This window comes from Geospiza fortis, unplaced genomic scaffold (assembly GCF_000277835.1).
Source record: "Geospiza fortis unplaced genomic scaffold, GeoFor_1.0 scaffold23, whole genome shotgun sequence".
NCBI lineage: Eukaryota > Metazoa > Chordata > Aves > Passeriformes > Thraupidae > Geospiza > Geospiza fortis.
The window spans coordinates 12516179-12542176 of record NW_005054303.1 but is presented as its reverse complement, the minus strand read 5'-3'; the positions used below and the strand labels follow the sequence as shown (position 1 = coordinate 12542176).

Genomic DNA, 25998 nt, shown 5'->3' with positions numbered 1-25998 from the left:
CTGGCAGGAGAGGCTGGTTTGGAGGAGGAAGAGCAGGAGGAGGGGGATGAAGGAGGGGAGGAGGAGGAGGAGTCCCTGCAGCTACTCTCCGGGTCCTTAGAAGCAGCGTGCAGTTTGAAAAGCTCGGGAACGGACTGTCAGCCCGAGGAGGACCTAACGATACGATACGTCCAGTATGAGTCAGAGCTGCAGATGCCCGATATCATGAGACTGATCACCAAAGATCTGTCTGAACCCTACTCCATTTACACATATAGGTATTTTATCCACAACTGGCCACAACTTTGCTTTTTGGTAAGTGCCGGAGGGAGCAGGGATGGCAGGAGTTGGGAGTGGCTTGGGGCTGGGGAGGAGGGGATGGAAGGGTTGGCGTTTCTGGAAATACTTTTAATCATCTTTTTGTGGGTAAGGCCAAGCTTTTTTGGGAATACCTGTCCCCTTGTGACCCGTGCAGGTACAAGTAAAGCACGTGGCCGAAGTTCTGCATTTGTTAACACATGTTTTAGATGGTGGGGAAAGGGTTTGAGCACAGGGCTAGGATCCAGGAATTCAAGGCTTCTAATCTTGGTTTTGACATTGACTTTTGTGACCTTTGGTAGCTCATTTTATGATTCTGTCTCAGTTCCTGGGCTTGGATTTAAAAAAGAAAGTACTTAGTCCACTAATGCCTCGTAACTGCTCGCTAATTCTTGCACAATGGTTTTAAAACTAACTGAAACAGGGCTGGCACATGAATGTTAAGTGATAGGTGGAGAGGCACTGTGAAAGGTTTAGCAGACTTTTTGATCTGTGAGCTTACTTTGACAAAGACAAGTCCAACTGTGTTGCTTTTACAGGTGTGAGAGTGCTCGCAGCATGCAGGAATTCTCTCGTTGGCTCCCTGCACTAACAACGTATTTAGTGTTGTAATCTTCCCAGTGCACTGTTGAAAGGCTGGTTTAGCTGCCCCCCTGCCTTCCTAAATGTTTAGCACTTTTTGTGTCTCAGTTGCAAGCTTTTAGGATGACAATGCATCCACAGGTAAATGAAAGTGAGTAGAAGCTGGCCTGAGGAGTGCATGTGCATAGCAAGGGCTTAGCTGTGCTTGATTTACTCATAGCAACGCTCCCAGCTGCAAAACAGAACGTTTAGGGGAGTTTTTGGCACTTCCTTGCTAAAGGAAATGATGAATTCTTGTCTCTTGATGTTTTAATTAAGGCTGGACACCCCTCTGAAAGGTCTGATTTAGCCAGAGTCAAGTCACCCTTCAGTTCAGGGGTATCTCTGAAATTTTGATAGAATATGAGTACAAGAGGTGAGGCTAATGGAGTCCATCTGGCCTTCAACTTCCTGAATGTTCCTGGTTTAGGATCAGCTAGAATTTATAGCAGGATTGATATGCTTTATAGGAGGATTTTCAGAACTCTGCCCCTTAAAACCCTGCAGAGGGAATACAGTAGGATTACAGGAAGTTGAGCAAAGCAAAATGTTGACCTTCTGGAACAAAACAGAATATGAAAATATTGGAGAGCATTGTTGGATGCAAAGTCATGTTTGCCATTACAAGGATGCTGATCAGAGCACAGTGATGTTCAAACACTGAGCTCTGCCTGTGACAGATCTACCTCGCACTGAGAGTAAAATGCTCAAGAATTACAAAAATCCATCCTTTGAGCATCAGGTGCAGCCCTGGTAATGCCAAGGCAATGTTGGATACTCTTAGATCACAATGCATTTGTTTAGACTTTCACTAATTATGGGGTTTTTTTGTCAAGTAATAACTGGAGAATTTTGTTGTGAGAAGAGCAGTGACAAGTTGTTTGACAGAAAACTAAAACAGATGATTTCTAATAAGTGCATTTAAAGAGTAAGATATCACTCAAAGGAAAGAAAGCTTATTTTGTAGTGACAGCTTCATTTTTTGATAGCCCTGAAGAATCAACAAAACTTTTCTTGAACTCAATGTATTTGCCGTTTTTTTAGAAAGGTGAAACAATGTAAAGTACATAAAAGTGTAGAGAATAATATATGGCAGTGAATGTCTAAAGCAAATTGTTATCTGCTTAATTATTTGAAGGTCTTGCAGCATGCTGTGTCAAATTCCTGTGTTGGGGGGTTGGGGTTTTTTGTGACTTTTACTATTTTTGAGGTTTGTTTCTTAGAGGTTGTCTTGAAAATTTTCTGATCTATAAAATATAATTCGTTCCTGCAGTTAATGGACTCCTGAACTACTTCTCTCCAATAAATAGCTTTAAAGTACTTATCTTCAGTCAGGGAGTGCATATTTCAATTAGCAAGAAGTGTCAGGATGGTGAACATGAAGCTCAGTGCCTGATCTCACAGAATCATTTGGTTTAATGCATTGTGGCCCGACACCCTTCTGGTTTCAGGGTTTGGCTGGGTTTTGAGTGTTTTGAGAAGGAGTAAGAGGGGTTTGCCTGTGATTTTTGATTGTATTTGGAAAAATATCTGTAAAGGTTCAGCCAATTCCATTACTGAATTTCACCATCACCTTTTGAAAACTCTTCCAGAGCACATTCACCTGTCCTCCCTGTGCTGTCATGGCACCTTTCTTTTCCTCTCCCTGTGAGGGGAATAGACTGACACCACTGAAATTTAAGGTGGGGTGTGTATTTTCCCCAAACAAACAGCTCTTGGTGAACCATCTAAACCACAATTTCCCTATTCTGACAATGCAAAGCTAATTTCTGGGGACATTATTAACCTTATTGCATGGATTTGAAACTTGCTGAATTTTGGTTTGGCCTTCCCAAGCTGCCCAATTGCTCTAAAGGCTGGTGCTTGTTTTTCCTTTCTCTTCAACTCCCTGCCTTGTGCCAGCCCCTGTGTTCCTGTGATTTTGGGAGCCAAGGTACGCTTCTGACCAGTTTTTACTTGTAAATGTGTGTGTATTTAGCTGTTTTAGGTGATGCCCTGTTGGTTTAGAGCTCCAGATCTATTTCTGTAGGATGTCCCAGGCACTGGTGCAGGAGGAGAGGTGGGAGTGCACAGCTGGAGGGAAGGCAGAGACCAACCCTGGCTGGTCAGTGGTGAGCAGAGTTTGGCAGACTCAGACCACTTCCTAACTGTACACTCAAAGAAGAAGTTAATATTCCACTTTGAAAGGACCTGGAGATACTGAAAGTCTTAAAACCCTGTTAAATTCAATAGCTAATTTATCCACATAACTATTATCCTGACTTTAGGGGTAGCAACTTGGGAATACTGCTCAGTGCTGAGGTGTCCCACTGCAGCACTATCTGGACTGTGGCAAGGTAATAACATTTTCCTCCATAAACCTGCAGTGGAAGGTGTCCCTGTCCATGGCTGGGGGTTGGAACTGATGGTCTTTGAGGTCTTTTCCAACCCAAACCATTCTGGGATTCTGTAGAACTCCCAGGGGTCTGGTTCTACTCATGTTTTGCCTGTCCTCAGAAGAGCAGGTTTGCAGTGTGTGTTAGGTGTGGGTGCCCAGTAAATGTCTGCTTTTTACTTATTCTCAGAAGCTCTGTCAGCCCAGTTTCTCCTCAAATACCCACTCCTCTGTCAAAGAAAGACAGGGGCAAGGGGCATCTTGTGTTTCATGTGAAGTATTTTTAAGCAGTGTTGCATCTTTGTCCCCAGATGGATTTTAAATGCATTTTCAACGTTGTAGCTTTCTTTTAAAGTGGTTTTGAAGCTTCTAGTCTTAGCAGTTCTTAAGTTCTGCATTTCAGACTGATAAATTAAATATTTCAGAAAATTGTTTTCAAAATCCTTTAGCGTGGGAGAGGTGAGCTCAGGAAACCTTGCTCTGTGCCAGAGTTTGGATAAGACAGAATGTAATAAAAGGCTGAGTGTTGTAACCTCTCCTGTAATTCACTGTACCACTCACTGCCTTTTAAGAAAAATCTAGAAAATCTATGGTTTTATTGGGTTCTTAACTTTGCCACTAGCTATAGCAGTATTTATAATTTAAACTTTCACAAGTTTAAAAATAACCTATTAATTCTGTGTAAATGGTTTTAAATGTGTTGTAAATCCTAAATGACTGCAGTTAAGTCTTGTTTTATACTAATGCTTTGCATTTTTTTAAGTTGGATTTGATTCAAGAGTCTTGCTGTGTTGAAATTAAGATTTGTAAGACATCATCCCTGTTCTTCACTTGTGGAAAACCTGGGGCTTAAAAAGGAAGAACCAGAAAAGTCAGGAGGTTGTCTGAGAAGTCTTCCTGGCCTCATGGCAGACATAGGAAGAAGTTTTGTAGGAGAATCTGCAAACTTTGTACTCCAGTTTGTTTTTAGGAGTGATCTCACTTTCAGACAGTCTCTCAGTGTGAAAACTGAAGTCCCTGCAGCACCTGAGCAGGTGACAGCAGCCAGGGCAGATATTCATGGGGGTGTTCCTCACACAGGAGGGAATTGCTGCTGTCCAGGTTCATGAAGGGAAGCAGAGGGAGGTGGTGATTTGCCAGGTCCTGGGGAGAGCTGTGGCTGAAGTGGCAGTGAGGTTAAAACCATTACCCTGAGCGTATCCTCTAATGGCATTTGGTAACTTGATCCCTACATGGGAGCCAGCTCCTACCCAGCTGTGCCTGGATAGTTGGGTTGGACTTTGGTGCAGGTGTGACAGGAAAAAGGCAGTGCAGCAGTGCAGGTTGTGCTGTGTTTGAATTGCAGAATATTTCTCTTTTGGGGCTAGTTGGCTGTTTTAATCTCCTTTAAACAAAACTCACAGGATCTGGATATTAAATGCATACTCAGACTGTGGCTGCCAGACATAATGCCATCTTTGATAATGAAATTAATACAAATTGATTAATTCTATGAAAAGTAATGTTCTTGCTGATTTACAGACATTTCTCTACTAGCTCTTCCAGTATATTAAAATCTGGTTTGTTTTAAGCATTTAAACTTATTCATAGGAACAAAGATGATGCAAATATTGGATTTGGATTCATGTATGGTAATCCTGCTACTAATAACCTACTGTTGGAGTAAATCTTATAGTACTCTGTGGAGTTTATAATATATAGAGTGACTTAGGCTGAATTCTGTTTGTAGAAAATTGCATGTTTATAAGTACTCTCGTATACCTGAAAGGAAAATTTGGCTCATGATTATCTTTTCCTAAATGATGTTGTGTGGGAGCTACTTTTTTTCCCTCCTCACAACTCTCCCTATTTCAGTCTGGGTTTTTTTTTATTCACAGAGTTTAACTTTCTCTAGGAAATTAAATTGCAAAGTTTCACATCACGGTTTAGGTTCATTTCCAGCTTTAGATAAGGTTGGAGAGAAGGAGAAAGGAGAGGAAAGGCAACAAAAACCCCTCAAAATGAGGTGGAAATGCAGCACTCCCTTTGTGAGTGGAACAGCTGTAGATTAACTGCCAGACTTACCTGCCTAAAGACAGAGAAATGGATTTAAGGGTTTGGAGAGCTGGTAACAGAGTTATTCTTTATTCAGCTCTCTGGCAGCAGTGGTAAAACCAGTGGGTATTTGCTTCTTTGATCACTGAAACAAAATTCTTTGCTGTTCATTTAGCATTTTAAATATATGATTCATGAATATAACTTTTCTAAAAAGTGCCCTGGATAAAAAAGAGCTCAGATATAAAGTGTCTAGATTGTCACTACTCCTGAAGCATGTAAAAAAAAAATATATATATAAAAATATATCTTTAAATTCTCCACATAACTGTTAGGATCAACAGTTTGCACATGTTCACTCCAGGGCAAAGCACAACTATAACATGCTACTTTGTGGTGTGCTTTTTTTTTTTTTAGTGAGGGATAAGATTACATCTAGGTACTCTGCATAATTATAGCAATGTTCTGAGCAGTTTGTCTGATGATACTCTTTATTTAACTCCCTGCTTTTCTCAGGTCTGAGCCGAGATACAGAACTTGCCTTGAGCTGAAACTTTGCATGCACTGCTTGAGGATGGGCACAGCTCCTCTTTTCTGTGGAATAACCTGTGTTTTGGAACAAATGAAAGATTGCTTGGAGGCTCTGTGTTTCAGTCCAGTTAGATCATGCTACAGTTTTTGTTTGTTATTTTAAAAACCACTCGTTAGATTGTTCAGGGTTGTTCTTGGATACTGCTGAAATGTGTTTTCCTGCCAAATAAAAACTTAGCAATAGTTATATTTGCTTCAGCTACATTAGGAATGGGGTTATAATCATGCTGTGTCACAGGGCTTTGGAACTGCAGCTCGTACTTTTTTTGGCTGCTTCATTTCACCTTTGCTGCAGCTCCTGGTTAAAAGCTGACTTGGTTAATAACCCACATCCAGGTGGAGATGCTCAAAGACTTGATTCTTTTTGGGGTGAAGAGACAGTGCCTGCAGTATGGCCTGCAGGAAGGAATCTTCTGTCCATGGAGCTTTGGCCTCCAAAGCTGTGCACGAGGGTTCAGGTGGTTGAGTTTGTACCACAGACTGTGGAGCAGTGAGCTCTGGCTTCACAGGTGGCTGCTCTGAGGCCTGGCAGTGCTGGCTCTAGCAAGTCCTTTTCATTTGACATGTCTTAGAGTTGTAAATTTGGATTATCCTCAGCTCTTGTGGCAGCACATGCTTGTGCCAATCATGTGCTGTGGTCCTGGTTTAGCTGCTGCACTCGAGCCCAAGGCTGGTCCTCTGCAGCTCTGTCAAAGGCTGTGGATCCACTCACACAGCCATATGTAAAATTAGGAGTTTCTTTTTATCTCTGCCCATCTTTCCTGAGTGCACAGGAATTTGTTTTCCCCTTGGATGCTGTCCCGCTCTGCAGCATTACTCAGTTCTACTGCTGCAGGTTATAATGTCATTAATCCTTTGTGCTGCCTAATCCTTCAGTTAACATCACTTAGTTTTCCTTTCTGTCATGGTAAAATTTTGGTGAACACAGTGGGTGTGCAAGTGGTTTGCTGAATGTTTGGGGAGGAGTTGGGTCCTTTCCTTTTTGGGGTTTTTCTTGTTAATATTTCAGGATGCCTACATCTCCTTGACCACGGTTACTGTGACAATGCCACTGGGATTAACGGCCAGTGCTCTTAACGAAATCCCTCAATAGTTAAAATGTGTGAAATTAACTGTGCTTTTTTGTTTGTTCTCTGGGTATCATGTGACTGAAAACGACAGTGTCTAAAGATTAAATGCAGCAACACTTTTCTCTGATCCTTTGTGGCCTCGACATTAAAACCAGACAAAAATTAAGCATGTTATCTAGCACAGCCCTTATACAGGAAAATTCAGATCACTATAAAACAGGAATGAACATTTTTCCTCTGCAGAAGCTCAAATGAAAGGGTAATTTATGCCTTAACCTGGTCTTTTATTTTATTTATTTCCCCTTTTATTTATTTATTTTCCCTTTTTAATCACACATGTTCTTAATTGTAGACTTTGTGAAATGATAATGTGGTTCTCTCCAGGAATAATTCATTGGTTGTTAATTGTCCTGGAACTTTATTGGAATGTAATAAAGCAATTAAATCTCTTAATCTTAGTAATACTTTTGGAGACGCTTTTAAAATTTACATCATTACTTTTTCATAGCTTTATACAAACAAATTCTGTGGGGCTCTTTCACTTGAAAAATGAACTGGTTTACTGCTTTTGGTGGCACTGTGGATCCCAAACTGAGAATTCCATCCGTGTATGTTTGTCTTTAAGGCCATGGTAGGTGAGGAGTGTGTAGGTGCCATCGTCTGCAAGCTGGATATGCACAAAAAGATGTTCCGCAGAGGTTATATAGCCATGTTAGCAGTGGATTCCAAATACAGAAGAAAAGGAATTGGTAAGAATAGCCTTTTTTTCTTCTTTCTTCTTTAAATCCTCTCTAGCTGGGGTAACTGTAGCTGTCACAAAGATTTAAGCTGAACTGAACTTCAGGATGTGGTGCTTTGTGTGTCATCCTCGCCTTACTCAACCGCACGAGCTCCCCAGTGGATTTTCTGATTTTGTTAAAATAACCTGAAATGCCCTGTGAGGTTCACACCTGGGATCTGATAAGGCTAAAAAGAAGGGCAGGCAGCAGCCCCTTACCTCTGCCTCTACCACTGCCAAATAACAGTGGGAACTGCTTTGTGGTTTTATGTGTGCCCCATCGCTGTATTTCCATGTTGTGTTCAGGCTCCTTTTTTACAGTGAACTTATTCCCTGACTTCCCTCTATAAATTATGCATATATTACCCATCAGGGAGAATGTATGGAGCTCATTATTGTATTAATCAGGGAAGAAAAATAGCTGTGTATTGTTACTTGAATGATTGAAATGGAGATCTGTTTTGTTGGGAAGGTATGTGGTGAAGAAATCACTCTTGGCAGGGAGTTTGCCCTTTCTCATTAATCAGGTTTGCCCTGGTGAAGGGATTTTCATTCTAACTCCAGTTAGCCAAGTTGGCTTAATTAAATATCTCTTCTTATGGAACTTAATTTTTTCATGCTGGTTATTGTGAAATTACATTATGTAAGGTATTTCTGACTAAATGGAGACGTCAGCTCCAAAGCTTAGAACTGTGCTTCACCACTCATCCACACTGAACAGCTCATGCTTCTGTGATTAAAGACAGAAAATTACTTGCAATCAAAAAATACAGTGATCCATTGCAGAATGTATCATTGTGTTTGGTCTCTTCCAGAAAAAAACCTCCAAAAAAGCACATTACCACGACTGTTCAAGCATGTGCAGATTTTTTCTTTTCCCAGTGCAATTCAAAAGCCATTGTTGGTTTCTGTAGTGGAGCAGAGGAAGAGGATACTGAGAAATCACTGTCTCTCCTTTTAGCTGAGTCATGAAGGAGTCTGCCATAATTTAATTGCAGGTGCTTGGATTCAGAAGTAAATAAGAGCTAATGCTGTTATTATGAAGATCACTGCAAGACTTTTCCCTCACTTTAGTCAGTTGGTTAAATTAGAATTACATATATAGAATTTATCTTTAAAGCCTTGCTTACTTTAGCATTATATATGATGACTTTTTCCCACATTTGCCACCTTGCTGTTTCTCAAAGTGTGCTGTTAATCTGAAGATCTGCTTTAAATGTAGAACAGTTTTATCATCACATTCAGTGAAAATCTTAATTGATTAAAGTTTTGAGAACATATTAAAACATTCTGTAGATTCCTTGGGGTTTTTTTTTTCCTTTTCCATAACCTTCTTATGGAAGTGAGATTTATGCAGTTTCACTGAACAGCAGTTTTTTCCACTAGTAATTTTGAAATCAACTTTTAATTTCATCCCAATTCTACAGACAAGTAGGGATAGTACATTTGTAGAACTGTTGTGAAATAGATGAAAAATAATAATTAAAAAATTAAACTAATGCTTGACTGAGGGGAAGGGATGGGCTTCAAGAATATTATTAGATAGTAGCAAACCCATATGGGAGTGAGCCATAAAAACTGTGGTTTCATAAGTTCTGTTACTAATACAAGGATTTGTTTTAGTAAGAGGAAATTCCCATGGAAGATGAATGTCCTTCAAGTAGATGCCAGCAGATTTTGACTTCAAATGCAACAAAAAGGAATGAATCACATCTTGGAAGGCTATATTTAACACCATGTTGAGCAGAGCAGCCAGTTTCTAATATCCTTGTGTTACAAGAATCTTGCACTTGAGCTGAGTCTCTGGATAACTTCACAGATTATTTTAGTGTTCAAACTTGAGACTGCAGCTTGACTGCAACTCCTTGTTTTTCTTTCCTCCCTCCTTTCCCCAGGTGTCATGTCAAGTAGGTAGCACACATTAGTCATATATAAACTGGCATTTTTGTTTTGCACTGCAGCTCTGACACTTACTGAAATCTGTGTTTCAGGTACAAACTTGGTTAAGAAAGCTATTTATGCTATGGTTGAAGGAGATTGTGATGAGGTAAGATTTTATAATCAAAACTTTCATAATATAAATGGTTTGCACTCTCTTGTTTGTGGATTCATTTCACAGGTTTTTCTTCCCCAGGACTTTTTTTAGGTGGGAAATAAGTTGGTAAGAAGCTCCTTTATAATAAAAGAGAAAACAACCTCAAAAAAAGTATGGCACAAATAGGAGATGAACTTTCTGAATTTGTCCTAAATGCTGAAATTCAGCAATTTACATTGTGAAGTTGCCTCAGCCTTCACTCAGGCCCATTTTCCTGCAAGGGCCCCATTTGAGGTGCAGTGAGCAGTGGGCTGAGCATGTCCTGTGTGGCCCTGCCATCCCTTCAGAGTACACCCAGGCACAGAACAGTGTGTGCTGTGCTGCTGCAGAATGTGGATTTATCACAGGCACTCATCAGCCTGTTCTGACACTGCACAGAGCAGGGCTGCAGTGGGTTAGCACAGACACACAGAGCTGCAGGGAGAGTGGCTGAACCACTTCCCTGCCCTACAAGTTGGTACTCTTTCACCAGATTACAGTTCCTGCTTTTTAAAAAAATATAAATATATACATAAAGCAGCTCTGTTGTTGTGTGCCTTGTTGAACTTGTGAGGAACTCTCCCTGCATCCATCTATCCATCCTCCTTACCCAGGTTATTTGTCCCTTTAACTTCCAGCTCCTTGGCACAGTGCACTTGTTCCTGATATGTGAGCACTGTCATTTCAGTGTGTCATAGTTAATGAGCCTTTGATCTTTCTGTTATCTCACTTCAGCTGCTCCCTCCATTGTCCCACTGCTCCCTCCATTGTCCCACTGCCTCCTGGGGAAGTTTCTTATGCAAAGCTACAATTGGTGTCACAGGACTTTGGCAAACACTCCAGTTTATTTTCCACTTGTTGTGTTTCTCTTCCTGCAGTATCCCTGCCTGTGCTCTGGCTTCATTATTGGGAGATTTATTCTTCCCCTCAGATCCCTTCATGCCTGTGCTTGCTGCTGTCTTCTTCCCCCTCACCTTCTAATTTATGTTGTAGTTGGGCACTACAGTGCAGTCTGTAATTCTTTTAAGTTCTTTATTTTGGCTTCTTGCTTCTACCCTGGTTTCTAAAATGCTTTCCTCTAATCACTTTTACTGCTTGTCTACACTGACCTAATCAAGGAGAGGTTGGTTGGTTTGTTCTCCCCATTGCTTTCCACTATGGTCTTGAGTTGATTTCCCATTTCTAGACTAGTCAAGATTTTTTAAAAATTGCAGAATATTTGAGGATCAGGGTTACAGTGTTCACACCACAGCTGCAGAAGTGAGATGCAGAGAAGGGAAGTGAATTACCCACTGTTATTAGAGAGTCAGGACTAGAACTGGATGTTTCTACTCAAGCTGAGTTGCAGTAATTACTGTATAATTTCTGAATGTCTGTGTGCTGCTCCTCATGTAAATTCATTTCTAGATTGGACTATCTAACAGGTGACCTCTAGCAGTAACCTCTTGCTGTGTCTCTTTCCTCTACCACTGTCATATTATTCCAAGATCCCTTTTTGCTGGCTTTTTATCTCCATAAACATGAAATAAATGTGATAAGGGTTGCAGGTCTGCAGTGAGGTCTCATTAAGTCTTAGTCACAGATTTTCCTCTCTGGTTCTGTATAAATGCTTTGGACCAGGGGCAGAGGGCATTTCTCAGATTCTGTCTCTTTATTCAAAGGCACTACAATTCAGACTGCTTGAATTGTGTGCTGGATGGGGGCAGCCATGGTTTTGGAACTGCTGTTTGTAGAATGATGATTCCAAACTCATCCCCTGTTTTTTGGGGCCTTTTGCACCAGCTGAGTCTTGTGCTGGCACTAAATTTTGAACTGGGAGCTCTTTAATGAGCATAGAATACAAGCAAAGTATTTTACTGATTATTTTTCTGCACCATCAACTGAGGCACACCCACACTTATTTTTATTTATGTTTTTCTTTTAACACATATAGGTTATCCACAACCAAACAGCCAACGTTTTCATGTTTGTTTTTTTTTTTTCTTTGCCACCAAGTAGGCTTCTTCCACATACCCAAAATGGTGTAAAATAGGGATGTTATGTGGTGGAGTGCTGAGTTTTGAGTCAGACCAGAATCTGAAAAATCTAACTAGGCACCCATGAAAAGCTCTGCCCAGCTCTTGGGTCTCACCAGTTTTCACAACAGTTGTCAGGAGATCAGTTTCTGATTAATTGATGCTTAAAGCTCATCAAACACAAAGTGGTGCATCACAATAATTTGTCTGTGTGAGGCATAGAAATACTTTAATCATCCCTGCAGCTTTTTAAGGTATTTTTTGTACATCTTTGAATAAAATCAGAATCCTGATGCAAATAAAAAGATACTGCTTTTTGAGATAAGATGGAGTGCAATTAAAAACAAAATGCTATTTTCTGAAACTTGCTTGGAATAGGATTAAAAACATGAATATGCAGCTGTGGGTGTCGTGAAAAATTTCCAAAGGCTGCTTGGAAACTCTTCCCTTCAATCTAATTATGGAATAGATGCAGTAAATAGACTTAATTTTAATAATTTGTGGCATATAATCTGATAAATGCCTCACTCAGTGTATTGCTTTTCAAAGTATCACAGATTTGGCTTTGGAGGTACCAGGACTGAATCCTGAAAAACAAAGGATTTCTACAACACCAGAGATGAAAATCTTGACAAATCACAGCTGATAGGTGGCATTTCAAAGCCTGCTGCAATGTTCTGGTGTTTAATTTTTTTCCCCTGGAGGCTGTTTTAGTGGGAATAAACCAAGGCAGGCGTGTGGAATGAGTGCGTTACAGTGGTCAGCACCCTGCCTGAGAGGCAGAGTCTTCCTCAGGGGTGTGGAAGATTTTCTCTGGGAAAGCTGTGGAGTGACTGAGGAGGTGAATTGAGTGGAATGCAATCTGTGTGCAGGGGAGGAGCTGGCCATGGAGCTGGCCATGGCCTACATTAGAATAGAAACCAGGGAAGTGATCTGCTGTTGGGGGTGGGTGCTTGAACCAGAAATAACCTTCAGGCCTGGAGAAAGTACTCACACAGCAGCTTCCAGCTGGAGCGTCTGCATATAACGTTACAAAACTTAGGCACCTCTGATTTGTATTTTTTTTTACCTTTGTGACTTTCTCAAATATTTGACGTTCATGAATTCTGGTATTTGGGGCAGTGAACTGTAATGGGCTGAGTTTCCAGTGGATCACAGTGATTTAGGATAACTCTGGGCTGGTTGCATAGAAAAGGTGAACTATGGAAATAAATCAGGTGGAGGTGAATAGTTCCACTTTCAGCTCCAAAGTTTTGGAAATATTTTTCTTCTAGTTTAAAAAAAGAAAAGCATGTGCTGACTGCAGCAAGGTGGGTGTCTGGCTGCTTTTTGTACTGTTTTTGCTGGCAAGCAATTTCCCACAACTCTACAGCTGAAGACCAGCCTGTGGAACTGTTACATCCCTTAATTACAATTAGGAAGGAGTTGTTCTTATACAGGTTTTCCATCTGTAACAAATGACTGAGGAATCTGCACACAATTCATTCACTTCATGTTACTGAAATAATGTAATATTTCAGTCATAGGAAGTGAATGGATTGGTAACTAATGAAAATAAGACTCCAGTAAGTGGGACTTCAAAAACCTTTTTTAAGCAAAAATGTAGAACATGAAAGGGAGCCACAGATTCTCATGAGCCTTCCCATTGGAACTTCAGGGTGATTTAGAGTGGGATTTTTGACCACACTAGTAGGTGTATCATTTTAATTCAGCACCACAGTAGTAAAAATGAAATGAGCATTTTTATGGAATCCTATTTGAAATCATTACATTGCTGATATTTTTAGTTTCTCCATAATCTACAAAACATAAAAAGTATGAACTTTAGATTTTGCCTGTCTTTAAAAGTTAAGGCAGTTAAATTGATTAAGGACACTGGACAAGCCCTCATAACTTGAGTCTGCTGACCTGTCAGACTTAAAAGTAAGAATAGCAACCTCCTCTGTGAGTGCTGAGAGGACTTTCTTCATTTGGCTGTATCCATTCTATGACTTGGATTTTAAACTTGAGTTCCTTCCGAGTTTGAGCTGAAGAAGCAAGAAGGCTTGACCACTCCAGTTGGCTTCAGTTCAGGAATAAATTAAAGGTGTGAAAATACAGGAACAAGGAACATTGCACTCCACTCTTAATATAGATATCTTTTTGCTTCTAAACCCAGTTAATATTAGAGTTGAGCTAAAATGTTTGGTTTATGAAATTTAAGATAAAGAGAATGTCACAACCTTCAGAAAGTTGCAACTTGAGCAGAAAACGCTGTTAAATCTAATCAGAGCTTTGCTGCCCTTCAGGGGGGTGTAGCTGTGTTATCAGAGGATTTAACAGGCATATGTTACCTCAAAATCGACCCACAAGAGCAGAAATAAATGTAACAATTGAAGGTTTGGAGCTTGATTAAAAAGCTCACACAGGAAGAGATGTGTTCTTCACCAAAGGAAGCTAATGAAATCTGAATAAAATATGCCTGTGTTTCCTTTCCAGATAACAGAAACATGTCTTCAGCTGCTGTATGTTGAGATCAGGGAATTACTTTTCATTGTGCTGAGACTTCCTTAGAAATACCAGAGCAAATCTCTTGCATTTGCTTTCCAGATGAGCATTCAGTCAGGTAGTGGGATTCCATCAAACCTGTATTTCAACATTTAACCACTCCCTTCAGCTCAATCACCTGCAGTTCTGGAAGTGTTTTAGCATTGCCAGGTGTTCATGCTTGCAGTTGAATAGAGAGTTGTTACATCACTGTGCCAGGTTACTGAACCTTTGAGAGAGTGAATGCCCTTGGTAGCTGAGAGTTCAAATAAATAATCCTCTGCACAGGTCAGATTCCTGCTTTGGCTTCAATGTTTTGTTTAAATTGGAGTTAAGGAGTTGTACAATATGAAAATAGCCCTCTCCAGCAAAATGATGGTGCTTCCATAATTTCTTACAGATGAATAGTTATGCATTTTAATGGATGAAGGATGTTAGGAGTTCTCCATCAGCCCAGAGGACTTGCTAGTGATGTTCTGGGAAGTGCCAAACAGAGAAATTCAATCTCTCATTCTTCTCACAAAACTAAGGATTGAATTAGGTTGTCTTAAGTGTGCAGCTACAGCACTGCCCTGCTGTAATTTAAGAACTCTGATGATTAATATTTTAATGTGTGACTCTTAGTTCCTTTTTGTAAAACTAACTGTTTCCAAGTCTTATATTGTTCATTGGGTTGTTATTCCCAGCTTCACTGTTCTTTCAGCATCCTTACACTGAGAAACACAGGTGGAATTGCCCATTGGATGTGGCAGCCAGTGGTTAGACTGGTCATCTCCAGTAAGATTTAAAAATCCTTTTAATGCATATATTTGGCTCAAGTTTCAGGCCACTCTAACCACTGGCTGCCTCCCCCTTTCACACTGGCCTGGCCACTCCTCAGACTGCAGAAGACAAACTGTGGAGAGAAAAAGGGAAGGTTTTCTGCCAGGTGGCTTTGGAAGGAGCTCAGGAACCAGCCTTGAGAGCTGGCAGGAGAGGCCAGGGAAAAGGGAGTGGGAATGTGTGCCTGAAGGAAGGGAGGCCACAGAAGCCTTAGAGTAGGTGAACTTCAACTGCTCTACGAATTCAGGCAGATTTTGGTACTGTATTTTCATTCTTTCTACAGTGACCATCAGCTGCTCTTTAATATGTGGATACTCACTATCAGGGGTGTATGGAGCCCAGGCCTTGTTAGTTCAGCCCCTGTTCTTGCTAACAGCAGAACCTTAAATAATTGAATTGGACACCAGTCGAGAGGCAGAATGAGTTTTTATTACATGGAGGCAATGCAGGGCTTGGCAGTTGTGGCAGAGCTCAGTCCAGTGTGTGTGGAAAAAAGAGAGGGAAAAACAATTCTGAAAACTTCTGAAGTTTTGTGATTAATGTCTTGTTAAGGCCAGTGTAGTTTTTTGCCCGTGTTGGAGAATTCTGAGACAATTTTGAATCATAATTTAGACTACTCTTGGACTTGGGTTTGGTCTGAGTTATTTCTAACAGATCTTCCTGCAACTGGGATCTTACCAACAGAGGGGGAAAAATATGGAAAACTCTGCTTAATCTTCTGCTGTGCACTGTGATTTGGGCTTAGGGTATTTGTTGGTACCCAAATTGGATCAGGTTTGGAGCAGCCTGGGGTAGTGGAAGGTGTCCCTGCCCATGGCAGGGAGTTGGAACTGGATGATCTTGAAGGTGCTTTCCAACTTAGACCACTGTGTGATTCTTGTGCTGAGCACAAATATTCACTGCAAATGTTGGGTCTGACAGCTGGTGTCAGTTCAGAGCTTTTATCTACATCTAACTCCAAGGAATCAGGGATCAAAGATATTAAATCATTAAATCTTCATATGCCAAGTTCTTGTGACATGCAGAAATTCAGTTAATCACTTAAAAGATGTTTTGGACCCTAACCTGTTTGGTAGCTTGGGTTTTGGGGGAGTCTGTTTGGGATTTGTTTGTTGATGTGTTTTTTACCCTTGTTACGAGGTGGCGAACTGAAATGCTGTTTACAGCCAAGAATAAAATCTTGAATGTTGTTTACAATTATAGCTGTGCATGAACTGCTATATTATATTTTTTTTAATGTGGAAATGTATGCTTAATGTGGAAATATTGCTTAATTAAGTAAAGATAAGAAGAAATTAATTCCACAGGTGTTGCCAGCTCAGCTGTGCAGCTCAGCACAGGTCCAGATCTTATGGAGGTGGGAGCTGCTCCCAGGACCGGGATCATCTTTTCTTTTTTCTTTCTTTTTCTTTCTTTTCTCCCTTAAAGGTTGTATTGGAAACAGAAATCACAAATAAGTCTGCTTTGAAACTTTATGAAAACCTTGGTTTTGTGCGAGACAAGAGGCTGTTCAGATACTATTTAAATGGAGTGGATGCACTGCGTCTGAAACTGTGGCTGCGTTAGGAGACCCCATCCCAGCCAGCAAGCGACGTCCCAGCAGCGCAGAGTTGTCCTTTGCATGCAATGCAATTTGTCCCAAATTGCTTTGCAAGGTGGACTTTTAGTACTTTCCATGCAGCTCTTAAACCTGTCAGTGTCCCATTGAGTGTCGCACACATTCGTTGCACTTTGGCATGGCGCATTTGTTCCGAATTAAAGCCGATTGTCTCAGACTCCGAGTCCTTTTGGTACCAGCCAGATGTGCCAGGTGATAGCCAAGATATGTTCATTCATTTGCAAGTCTGCTGACTCTTTAGGACATCCACACAGTGAACGTTTTAGCAGAGAAAACCTGGACGGGAACGCCGCTTTTGGTTCCCGAAAATTCAAAATAAAGCCAATGTAGATTGTAAAATTCTATAAGTATACTAACATTTCATACAAAAATTGCCATAGTTTTCTGGGGAAGAAGAAGAAGAAAAAGAAAAAAAAGGCTTCAATTTTAGGTTTTATTTTTCAATATTGAATTTTTCCATTCTTAAATATTGGTACCTCAGTGATTAGTGAATGAAAAAATGTATTGTAGGGTGGGGTGTGTGTTACAACGAGTAACCATTAAATTGCGTCTGCCAGTGCCTGTATAGATAAGTATATTTGTCTTCACCTCTAAGTTTGGAGTGCATGCTTTTATTCTTTTACTTTCTTCAGTTGTCTTTGCAAGGAAAAAAAAATCTGCTTTTATTTAAATTCTGGATTTGATAATAAATTATTTCAGATTTTTATAATTCGGATACTTCTCCCAAACAAGGGTTTGGAAGGCCCTTTTTATAGCAAGAAGTGTAAGCTATTTTGAAAACCTTGAGTAGCTGCTAAAAGAACCTGGTGGCACCAGTGAATCTCTGCTGGGTTTGGATGCACTTTTGTCATTAAAAGAGTGAGGGACTTCTTTTAAAAGAAGATATAGAAAATTATTGTAAATTGGTATGATTTTTATTTAATCAAAATTATTGCTAGAAGCTCTGAGAAACAGCTGTTTTAAGATAGTTGGAACAGTTTTTTTTTCAAATTCAGATTGCTTTGCTTCAGTGTTCTAAAATGCTTCAATCTTTGGTTCTTGGTCTTGGAAGTGAATTTCAAGGTGTACCATATTCATTTTCAGCTGCTCTCATTTTCTCAACTTACATGAGCTAAATTATTGGGGGATTTTTTTCCCCTCTAAAATCAAAGCAGCGGGGAAGGAATTCTGTCTCTCTTTCTTGCACTCACTCTTGCTCTGTTTTTCTTTTTTTTTTTTTCTTTCTTTATTTGGGCTTACATAGGTTTTACCAATACCCATCAATTTTTTCAGTAATGACAGCATCGAGGCTTTCTTGTTCCATGTGATTCCATAGCCCAGGTCTATGAATCAGTTGGGTTGGGTTTTTTGTTTTGTTTTGTAGGGGTTTTTTTTTTTGTTTTGGTTTTGTTTTGGTTTTTTTTTTGAAAGACAAGAATAAAGGTATTAGGTGACTTGTGGAAGCACCTCTGTAATCAGAGATCTCAGAATATTCAGAGTTGGAAGGGACCCACCAGGATCAAGTCCAGCTCTGAGGTTGGTCCTTACAGGGATCAAAAGGATGAACTCTCAGTGAATCCACTCTCATGGAACCGAGGGAATTCTCCAGATTTGCCTTACAACACTTTTTTTTTTTCCTTTTTAGAGTTTGGTTTGAGTCATGGGGTTGGTTTGGGGGTTTTTTGTTTGTTTGTTTGTTTGTTTTCATTTTTGCTAATTACTGTACACTAAAAACAAAACCAACAAAACCCCTACCTCCAGTATCATTTGGAAAAGAGCCCTGTGCAGGAAAACTGGATTTGAGCAAAGCCGCCTTTTGCACAGACCAATCGCACATGGTGATGGACGTTTCTTACCATGTACAAATCATGAGTTGTATTTGAAAATAAAGATTTTTAATGGAAGTTGGCCCTGCTGAGTTTTCTGCTTGTGGAGACACCATCTGTGCTGTCAAAGGGGTCTGTTCCCCTCAGTAAAAGAAAACTCATCTTTAAAAGGGTGCCCAAGACAAAAGTGTTGTAAGTGGTGTCTGTTACTCCCAGGACATGCTGGAGCTCAGCCTAAAGCCTGTGTGTAGCCACTGCTGCCTTGTGACACCATCAAACCTCTTGCTACCCTGCTCCCTCAGGGCTGCCAGTTTTTCTGGGTGGCTTTTCAGCAGTTTTGATCAGTGTTAAGACTTCAGTGTTGGACTCAATCGCTTGAGTCAGGTTTCCCTCAGCTGTGGTCCAGGACATAGGGAATGCCTTGGAGCTGGATCAGGAAGGTTTCAGACCTTGCAAGCAGCTGCTGGGCTTGATTCACAAATTGCAAACTGGGCTGCCTTGTGTGTCTTGCTGGGGTTTCAGTCTGCAAAGCCAGACAGGCAAGTTTTCTATTGGTTAATATTTAAGCCGTGGGTGTCTTCAGATGCAAAAGCCGACTGGCAAGTGAGCTGAAATCCCTCCTCACTGCCAAAAACATCCCTCTGGAGCAAATTTCATATACAATTCTGGTTGGTTATTGTAAGAAGTGGTTGCTGCCATTCCTGTGTTGAAAATACTGAGCAAAATAGGTGTAGATCTCTTTTTTTTGTTGTTTTTCAGTATGGCCTGAAAGGTTCTGCTGTGTCACAGTTCACTGCAGGAGATACTGAGCTGCATGTGCTGGGTCCTGTCAAACAGATTTGTTCTCTGTGCTGCTTGGGATTGGGAAATCAAGTGGGAAGCCTTGAATTTGCATAGGTTTTCAAAAGGAATCTGGCAAGGAAAGGTTGGTTATTTCTCCTGTCTGTTGCTAAACACAGTTCTCTCCCCCTCGCCTTTTTGCATTGACAAATCTAACTAAGGAGTTGATTGCTTTTATATTTAAATTTACCCAAATGTTGCTACTGGCTGACATGTCAGTCTGGATGTTTGCATTCATTATGTTGTTTTTTTTAAGAAATGATCAGGTTCATCACCTTCAAGGCATCATCAGATTGGTGTTGCAGAGTATGTCACAAACTTTTTCAGGGCACTGCGAGACATTGCTACAACTCAGTGCTGTGTTGAAAAAACTTCAGGTCTTGTATAAACATTACAAGCTATGTTGGAGTTCAGGTATCAGGTGGGCATCTATGAAAATAGCAAGTGTATCTCAAAATACTGGACTGCTGTTTTGAGTGGATTATATTCTTCTGTCCCTTTATCCTTTTTGATGAGAACAAAACCAGTGGGGTTACGAAATGTACAAGTTGTCTAAATACAATGCAGTCAAATAAATGGTTACGTTGTTTATCTATTTCCTTTTCAACGGGAATGTTCTAATGCTTGTTTTGCTTTCTCTACAAAATACAAACACACACTTGCTCAAGGCCAGGCTGGATGGGGCTTGGAACAACCTGGTGCCTCTGCCCATGGCAGGGGTGGTCTTGAAGGTCCCTTCCAGCCCAAACCATTCTGGGATTCTGTGACAGAGAAATGGTGGGAGAATTTTTACAAGAGAAAACTGCCTATCATGGCTTGATTTAAAAACTGCCATGCCTGTGTCAGGGGCATCCTGAACATCATTTATCTGAACAGTGTCACAGCTGAACTGACATGGGTGCTTTTTCATGGCTGTTAAGTCATGACTAACACAGACACACTGGATTTTCCTGGGAGGTAAGGAGGGGATTTATTGTTTTGGTTGTAAGTAACCAAGAATTGAGAGCTGCTTGCAGCCCTTGCAATGCGGAGAACTCTTTAAGGCATACAGAGAAGTCCTGTATGTACTTAGAAAAAATGTACTTTTGAAATCCTCTCACAGTACTTTCCATGTACTTTGAGCTTTTATTCCATTTTATTTATCTCATTTTGTCCAGGCTCCTAAAACCCTGGGGATTTGCCAGCAGTTGTAGTTGTGTGTGGTGTGCAGGTGACTGAGGGCTGTACCCAAGGTGCCAGAGGCTGCTGCTCCTCTGCCAGGAGCTCCAAGGCTTTTCTCCTTCCAGGTTTTTTTATGATTCTTTTACAGCTCCCAGTACCTAAAGAGGAACTTTTTAACAAGGTCGTGGAGTGACAGGACAAGGGGGAAAGGTTTCAAACTGACAGAGGATGGATTTGGGTTGGAGATGAGGAAGAAATTGCTGCCTGTGAGGGTGGTGAGGCCCTGGCACAGGTTTCCCAGAGAAGCTGTGGCTGCCTCTGGATCCCTGGAAGTGTCCAAGGCCGGGTTGGATGAGGCTTGGAGCAGCCTGGGATAGTGGAAGGTGTCCCTGTGCATGGCAGGGGTGGAAAGAGATGGTCTCTTCCAGCCCAAACCCTTCCAGAATTCTGTTATTGCAGTGAATGATTCCCCAGCTGTTCAGCCCTTGCAGGTGGCTGGAGTTTGTAACCTCCAGCTGGGAGACACAGATTTAAATTCCGGCTCTGCATCCACCACAGATTCCATCCTGGATTTAAAAATTATCTGTCACAACCAAAACTGAACCCTGAGAGCATCAGCAAAAAATGTCCTAAACAGCTTCATCACTTCTCTGAGAGGTGTTTTTCCTATTTTCTGCACCAGCTATTGCCTTGATTTTGGGCATTTTCTTTTTAAAAAAAAGCAAAAGCAGGAAAGGAAAATTACTTTTTGCTGAAGTGAATGCTTCTCTCCAGGTGTCAAAGATTGAGAGAAGGTGACAAAGGGGAGGTAGTGGCCAAAGATTGAATACAGGAGCTTAATAACAACTGATTTTCTACTTTCTATCTGTAACAAGATGCCACCTGCTGCTCTTTTTTTGTTGTTGTTGTTTGTTTGTAAAATACCAGTTAAGAAGAAGGTTGAAAAAGTAGGTGACCAAGCAGCTTTGCTAAAGCAAGAAAGATTTATGCAAAGCTGAAATATTACTTATATATAATAATAATAATATTATAGACTCATAGAATAATCTGAGTTGGAAGAGACCTGTAGAGATTATTGTAGCCCAACTCCTGGAAACATCTTATGTATAATATAATATAATATAATATAATATAATATAATATAATATAATATAATATAATATAATATAATATAATATAATATAATATAATATAATATAATATAATATAATATAATATATATAATTTTTATTATATATTTTCTTTATTATATTTATTATTTCATTATATTACAATATAATACATTATAATATTATATTTATTATATTGATAATAATAATTATATTATATTTATTATATTAGCTATTAAACCCCTTTCCAGACAGTACCCTGACAATCCCTGTCCACATGAACATATTCCTTTCCATGAGTAATTTAGAGCACACAGTTAATTGAGTACTCTGGTGTTGCCACAGCTCCCTCCCAAGGGATGGAAAAGGCTCTTAGTCTAAATCAAAATTAGTCTCTAATATCAGCAAGAACAAACAGAGGAGCGAGCCCTTGGAGCTGGATGCATTTGATGAAAGGAGTTGATCTGTCACCCCTGAGCTGGGCTAAGTGTGCTCCAGCCCCATTGACTCCGAGCAGGAGGCTTTGCTGGAGGAGATAATTATATAAAGAAGAGAACCAGCTGCTCTTCAGACAAATTAAGGATGTCCTTGTCCCTCATGTCCCCTCTCCATGCAGGTCTGGGAGTCCTGCAGCTCTCCAGGAATGAACAGCAGTTTCAGGTTCAGCCCTAGTGAAGGGCTTGCACCATCCGTGGCTCCTGCTGCTGGTCAGTGATAGAATTCACCACAAAATTGAATTTTTTCTTCTCTCTTCCACCCGTTTTTTTACTCAGGTGGCTTGATCCAAAAGCCTTTTGGTGTCCCCAGGTCTGAAGTCTCTCCTGTGGCTGGCACAGGGCTGTGTTTCTTGCAGCAATAAACTGAGCTTGTTAGGGATCAGTGAGCTAGGCTGCCTGAAAATGTAAACAGCCTCAGAAAGTGAATAAATTGGGAAGTGGTTCAAGCCACAAATGGCATTGGAGCCTTTTCCTGCAAACAGCAGAGATTTTTATCTCACTATCTGAAAGTGACATTCAAAGAATTGCTCTCCTGGGATTGGAAAAGAAGTTCTTCATTACAGGAAACAGGTCTGGATATGATTAAAAAGCTAAAGTGTTCTCGTTGGGGTTTTTGTTTTGTTTTGTTTTGTTTTATTGAAGGGAAATTGAAAATCTGGTGATGTCCATGAAGCACAGATTGCTCCAGTGGCTCCATTTATAAACTGACAAATGGAATATGGAGCAGACTTTTACAGAGGTGCTGCCTTGCATTGGGCTCTATAATCTCAGTATTCTCACTCCCTCCTACTGTGTCAAAACAGGCCAAAAAATACATTTATAGAAATGTCAAACTTCAATGTTCTGGTTCTGTCCTTGTGGATAGAAAATAACTTTTCTATCTCCCCAACAGGAATTTTGTAGTTCTCTGTGAGATTGTTTTGCAGTTTACTGTGTGTTCTTGGAAAGTCCTTTGGAAGAACTGCTCTCAGAAAACTCTCAGCCTCAAAATCCCAGGAACATTTTGAACCTACAGAAAGAGCCTTTTTTTTTTCTCACAGATCCTGAGAGTGACTTCTCCTGGTTTTTCCTCACCAGCTGAAGAGCTTAATCCAAGTGTGGAAATAAAAATCAAATTCCAGAAAAATATTTTTAAATATCTTTTTAATGGTCTTTTGCCAGCTTCATCCGTCTTCCTCTCCTGCTTCAGCTCTGCAAACTTTTTAGTTTCAAGCTGTTCTAACACTCAAAGGATGGATTACTGTGGGTAAGTTTTCCTTGGTAAATAGTTTCCAGGGAGATTTAGATTTCTTTAAGCTGCAAATTTCTGCTCCTTGAAATGCAGAGATCATTTTCTGGGGTTTCTTTTGGTTGTATCCAGCCCTAAAACTCCTTTCTGTCAGCCTGCATTGGATGCATTGTCAGCTCTGGGCAAACTGGCTCAGGACAGGCTGGGGAGGAAAAAGGGGAAACTGAGGCAGGAGAGGCTGGGTGTGCTGGAATCCTTTGGATTCATGAATCCTGGAAATCAGAACTGCTGCAAGTGCTGTCATCGTGCCTTGGAGTACATGGATTTTCCAAACCTTGTACAGATGGGAGGCTTGGGATGTGCTGGAGGGGAAATCTGCTCATCCTCCACCCTTTTCTTCTCTCTGTGCAAACAAGAATGGCCTGAGCAAGCATTATCCTGCTTAAAACACCAGCTCACGTGGCAGGGGAAAGGCACAGAAAAGAGCAAAGCAAGGATTTGGTGTGGGAGTTCCCATTTGTCAGCACTGGCTTGTTACAGGAGCCTGATCTCGTGGACTTGAGCCAAAGCAGGTTTTGCTGGGGACTTTCTGCAGCCACGGGGGTTAATCCTTAAAGCTGGTCCTGACACAGGATGGGGGCTCTGACTCCTGTGACTCAGATGAGGCTCGAGGCTTAGACAGCCTCGCTTCACCAAACAGAAACTGAATTTTTCCTTAAAATTAGGAGTTGAGGGGGAAATGGTGAACCACAGTAGGTCACAGCTAACAAAGCAGCAATAAAGCAAACCACCTCCTGAAACAGCAGCTACACCAGCAGCTGTCTCAGCTGGGGCAGCTCTCTGAAACCTCCCTGCAACAGGCAACAGCTTTTAATTGGCACTTCTAAATCCCTGCTGCCCATCACAGCCATCCTGGTTGTCACCCTGCCTTGTCTTTTTTCTCGCAGTCCCATGATTGAAGAAGAAGTTGAGAGTCGTCAGTTCTGCTTTTCAAAGTTGTTTATTTTCCCTTATTTATTGCATTCCTTCTCTGACCTGCTGAGATCTGTCCAGCAGGTTGGGTTGTGGCACAGTCCCTGCCCTTGGGGTGGTGTTGGCTTTTTATACTTAGAACTACGTGTACTTTATTTACAATAATTTTCCAATCCCTATCACCTATGTTAGACAGTCTGTCTCTACTCTAAACCAATCCAGAAGTGTCACCATCACAGCAGAAGATGGAGGACAAGAAGAAGGAGAAGGAGGACAGGACACACCCAGATTCCTCCATCTTGCTGCTTGAGCCCCCATTTTAAAATCCCAAAATTCTACTTTTTCACCCTGTGACAAATTCACTATCATTCTACTCAAACTCTTGTGGCTTGTAACTCCTCACACAAAGTTGGTAATTGTTCCCATGGGCTAAAATCAAAGGCACAGGTGTGTTTGACTCCATGCCAAGGTCTCAGAGCCTCTTGCCGGGGTCTCAAATCACCCAGGGCAGCCAGAGAATGTCCTGGGTCCCAAAATGGAACTACAGCCACAGACATATGCCCATGTATCCTGGACTTTTCCCACATTTCTGTTTGTTTAGCAGCAAGAATTTCACCCATTTTTCTGCAGACAGTGGAGGCACTGATGGGGCTGGCATCAGTTTGGCTGTGAACACATGGATGCAGGGCTGGGGACTTTGACTCCCCCTGGTCTCATCTGCCAGGGCACAAGGGAGAGGAGGAAACAGCCCCAAGTTGTGCCAGGGGAGGTTGGGATTGGATACAGGTGAACAGTTCTTCGCTGAAAAGATTGTCAAGCCCAGGGAAGGGATGGAGTCCCCATCCCTGGAGGGATTTCAAAGCCACTTGGGGACATGGGTTTGTGGTGGCTTTGGCAGTGCTGGGGGAATTGGATGATCTTAGAAGGCTTTTCCATACTAAATGATTCCGTAATTCTCCACATTGTTGCTCTGAGTACATGGTATTCACTCAAACATCTCAAGATACAGACTCTACACAAAGGATTAGTCTTTTCAAGAGAAACCTTGCATCCACAGCAAGGTGGAGCCCCAAAAAGTGAAGCCACTTTTTGCTCCATGTTACCACCTGGGCACCTTTGGAAGTCAAAATTTACAGCAAGAAAATTTTCCTTTTCTCCTTCTGAAAGGTTCTGTAAAGCTTCCAGCTGCTTTTCCAGTCCTCTGGCTCCTACAGCTGTGCCCCACAGTGCTCTTTATTTGGCTCAACAAGTATCACCAGGCTGCTTCCTGAAGATCTGGAGTGGCTGCATCCCATCTGGATTCTGCTGGGAGCCTGCTCCACCACTGCCTGGGTGATCCCAGGGTGAATTATCTGCAGCAGCAGCTCGAGCTTGCTGAGAAGAGCTTTACATAGAAATGAGGCAAGAGAAGGTTGGGATGCACAGGTCTCATCTCTGCATTTGGTTTTTAATAAGAAATATGGGGGTGAAGCAGGGAGGCAAGGCTGGGCTGATGGATGAAGCTGGGCAGAGAGCACAGAACTCCCATATTTTTATATTTTTGTATTATTAATATAATATAATATA

At 41.1% G+C, this 25998-nt stretch overlaps 1 protein-coding gene across 1 annotated transcript; it reads left to right on the top strand.

The window, feature by feature from the left end:
* The first annotated feature begins 6 nt into the window (after window positions 1-6).
* NAA30 (N(alpha)-acetyltransferase 30, NatC catalytic subunit) lies at window positions 7-20072 on the top strand. The gene is made up of 4 exons (XM_005417958.3): window positions 7-294; window positions 7613-7736; window positions 9757-9812; window positions 16631-20072. The coding sequence occupies exons 1-4, from the start codon at window positions 193-195 to the stop codon at window positions 16766-16768; spliced, it is 420 nt and encodes a 139-aa protein (XP_005418015.1). The 5' UTR covers window positions 7-192; the 3' UTR covers window positions 16769-20072.
* Window positions 20073-25998: the final 5926 nt, after the last annotated feature.

Excerpts from the sequence above, each read along its gene's own strand:
- NAA30 (XM_005417958.3), top strand. The coding sequence starts at position 193 with ATGCCCGATATCATGAGACTGATCACCAAAGATCTGTCTGAACCCTAC. Across the intron at positions 7,737-9,756 it reads ATACAGAAGAAAAGGAATTG|GTACAAACTTGGTTAAGAAA; the intron begins GTAAGAATAGCC and ends TCTGTGTTTCAG. Across the intron at positions 9,813-16,630 it reads TTGAAGGAGATTGTGATGAG|GTTGTATTGGAAACAGAAAT; the intron begins GTAAGATTTTAT and ends TCTCCCTTAAAG.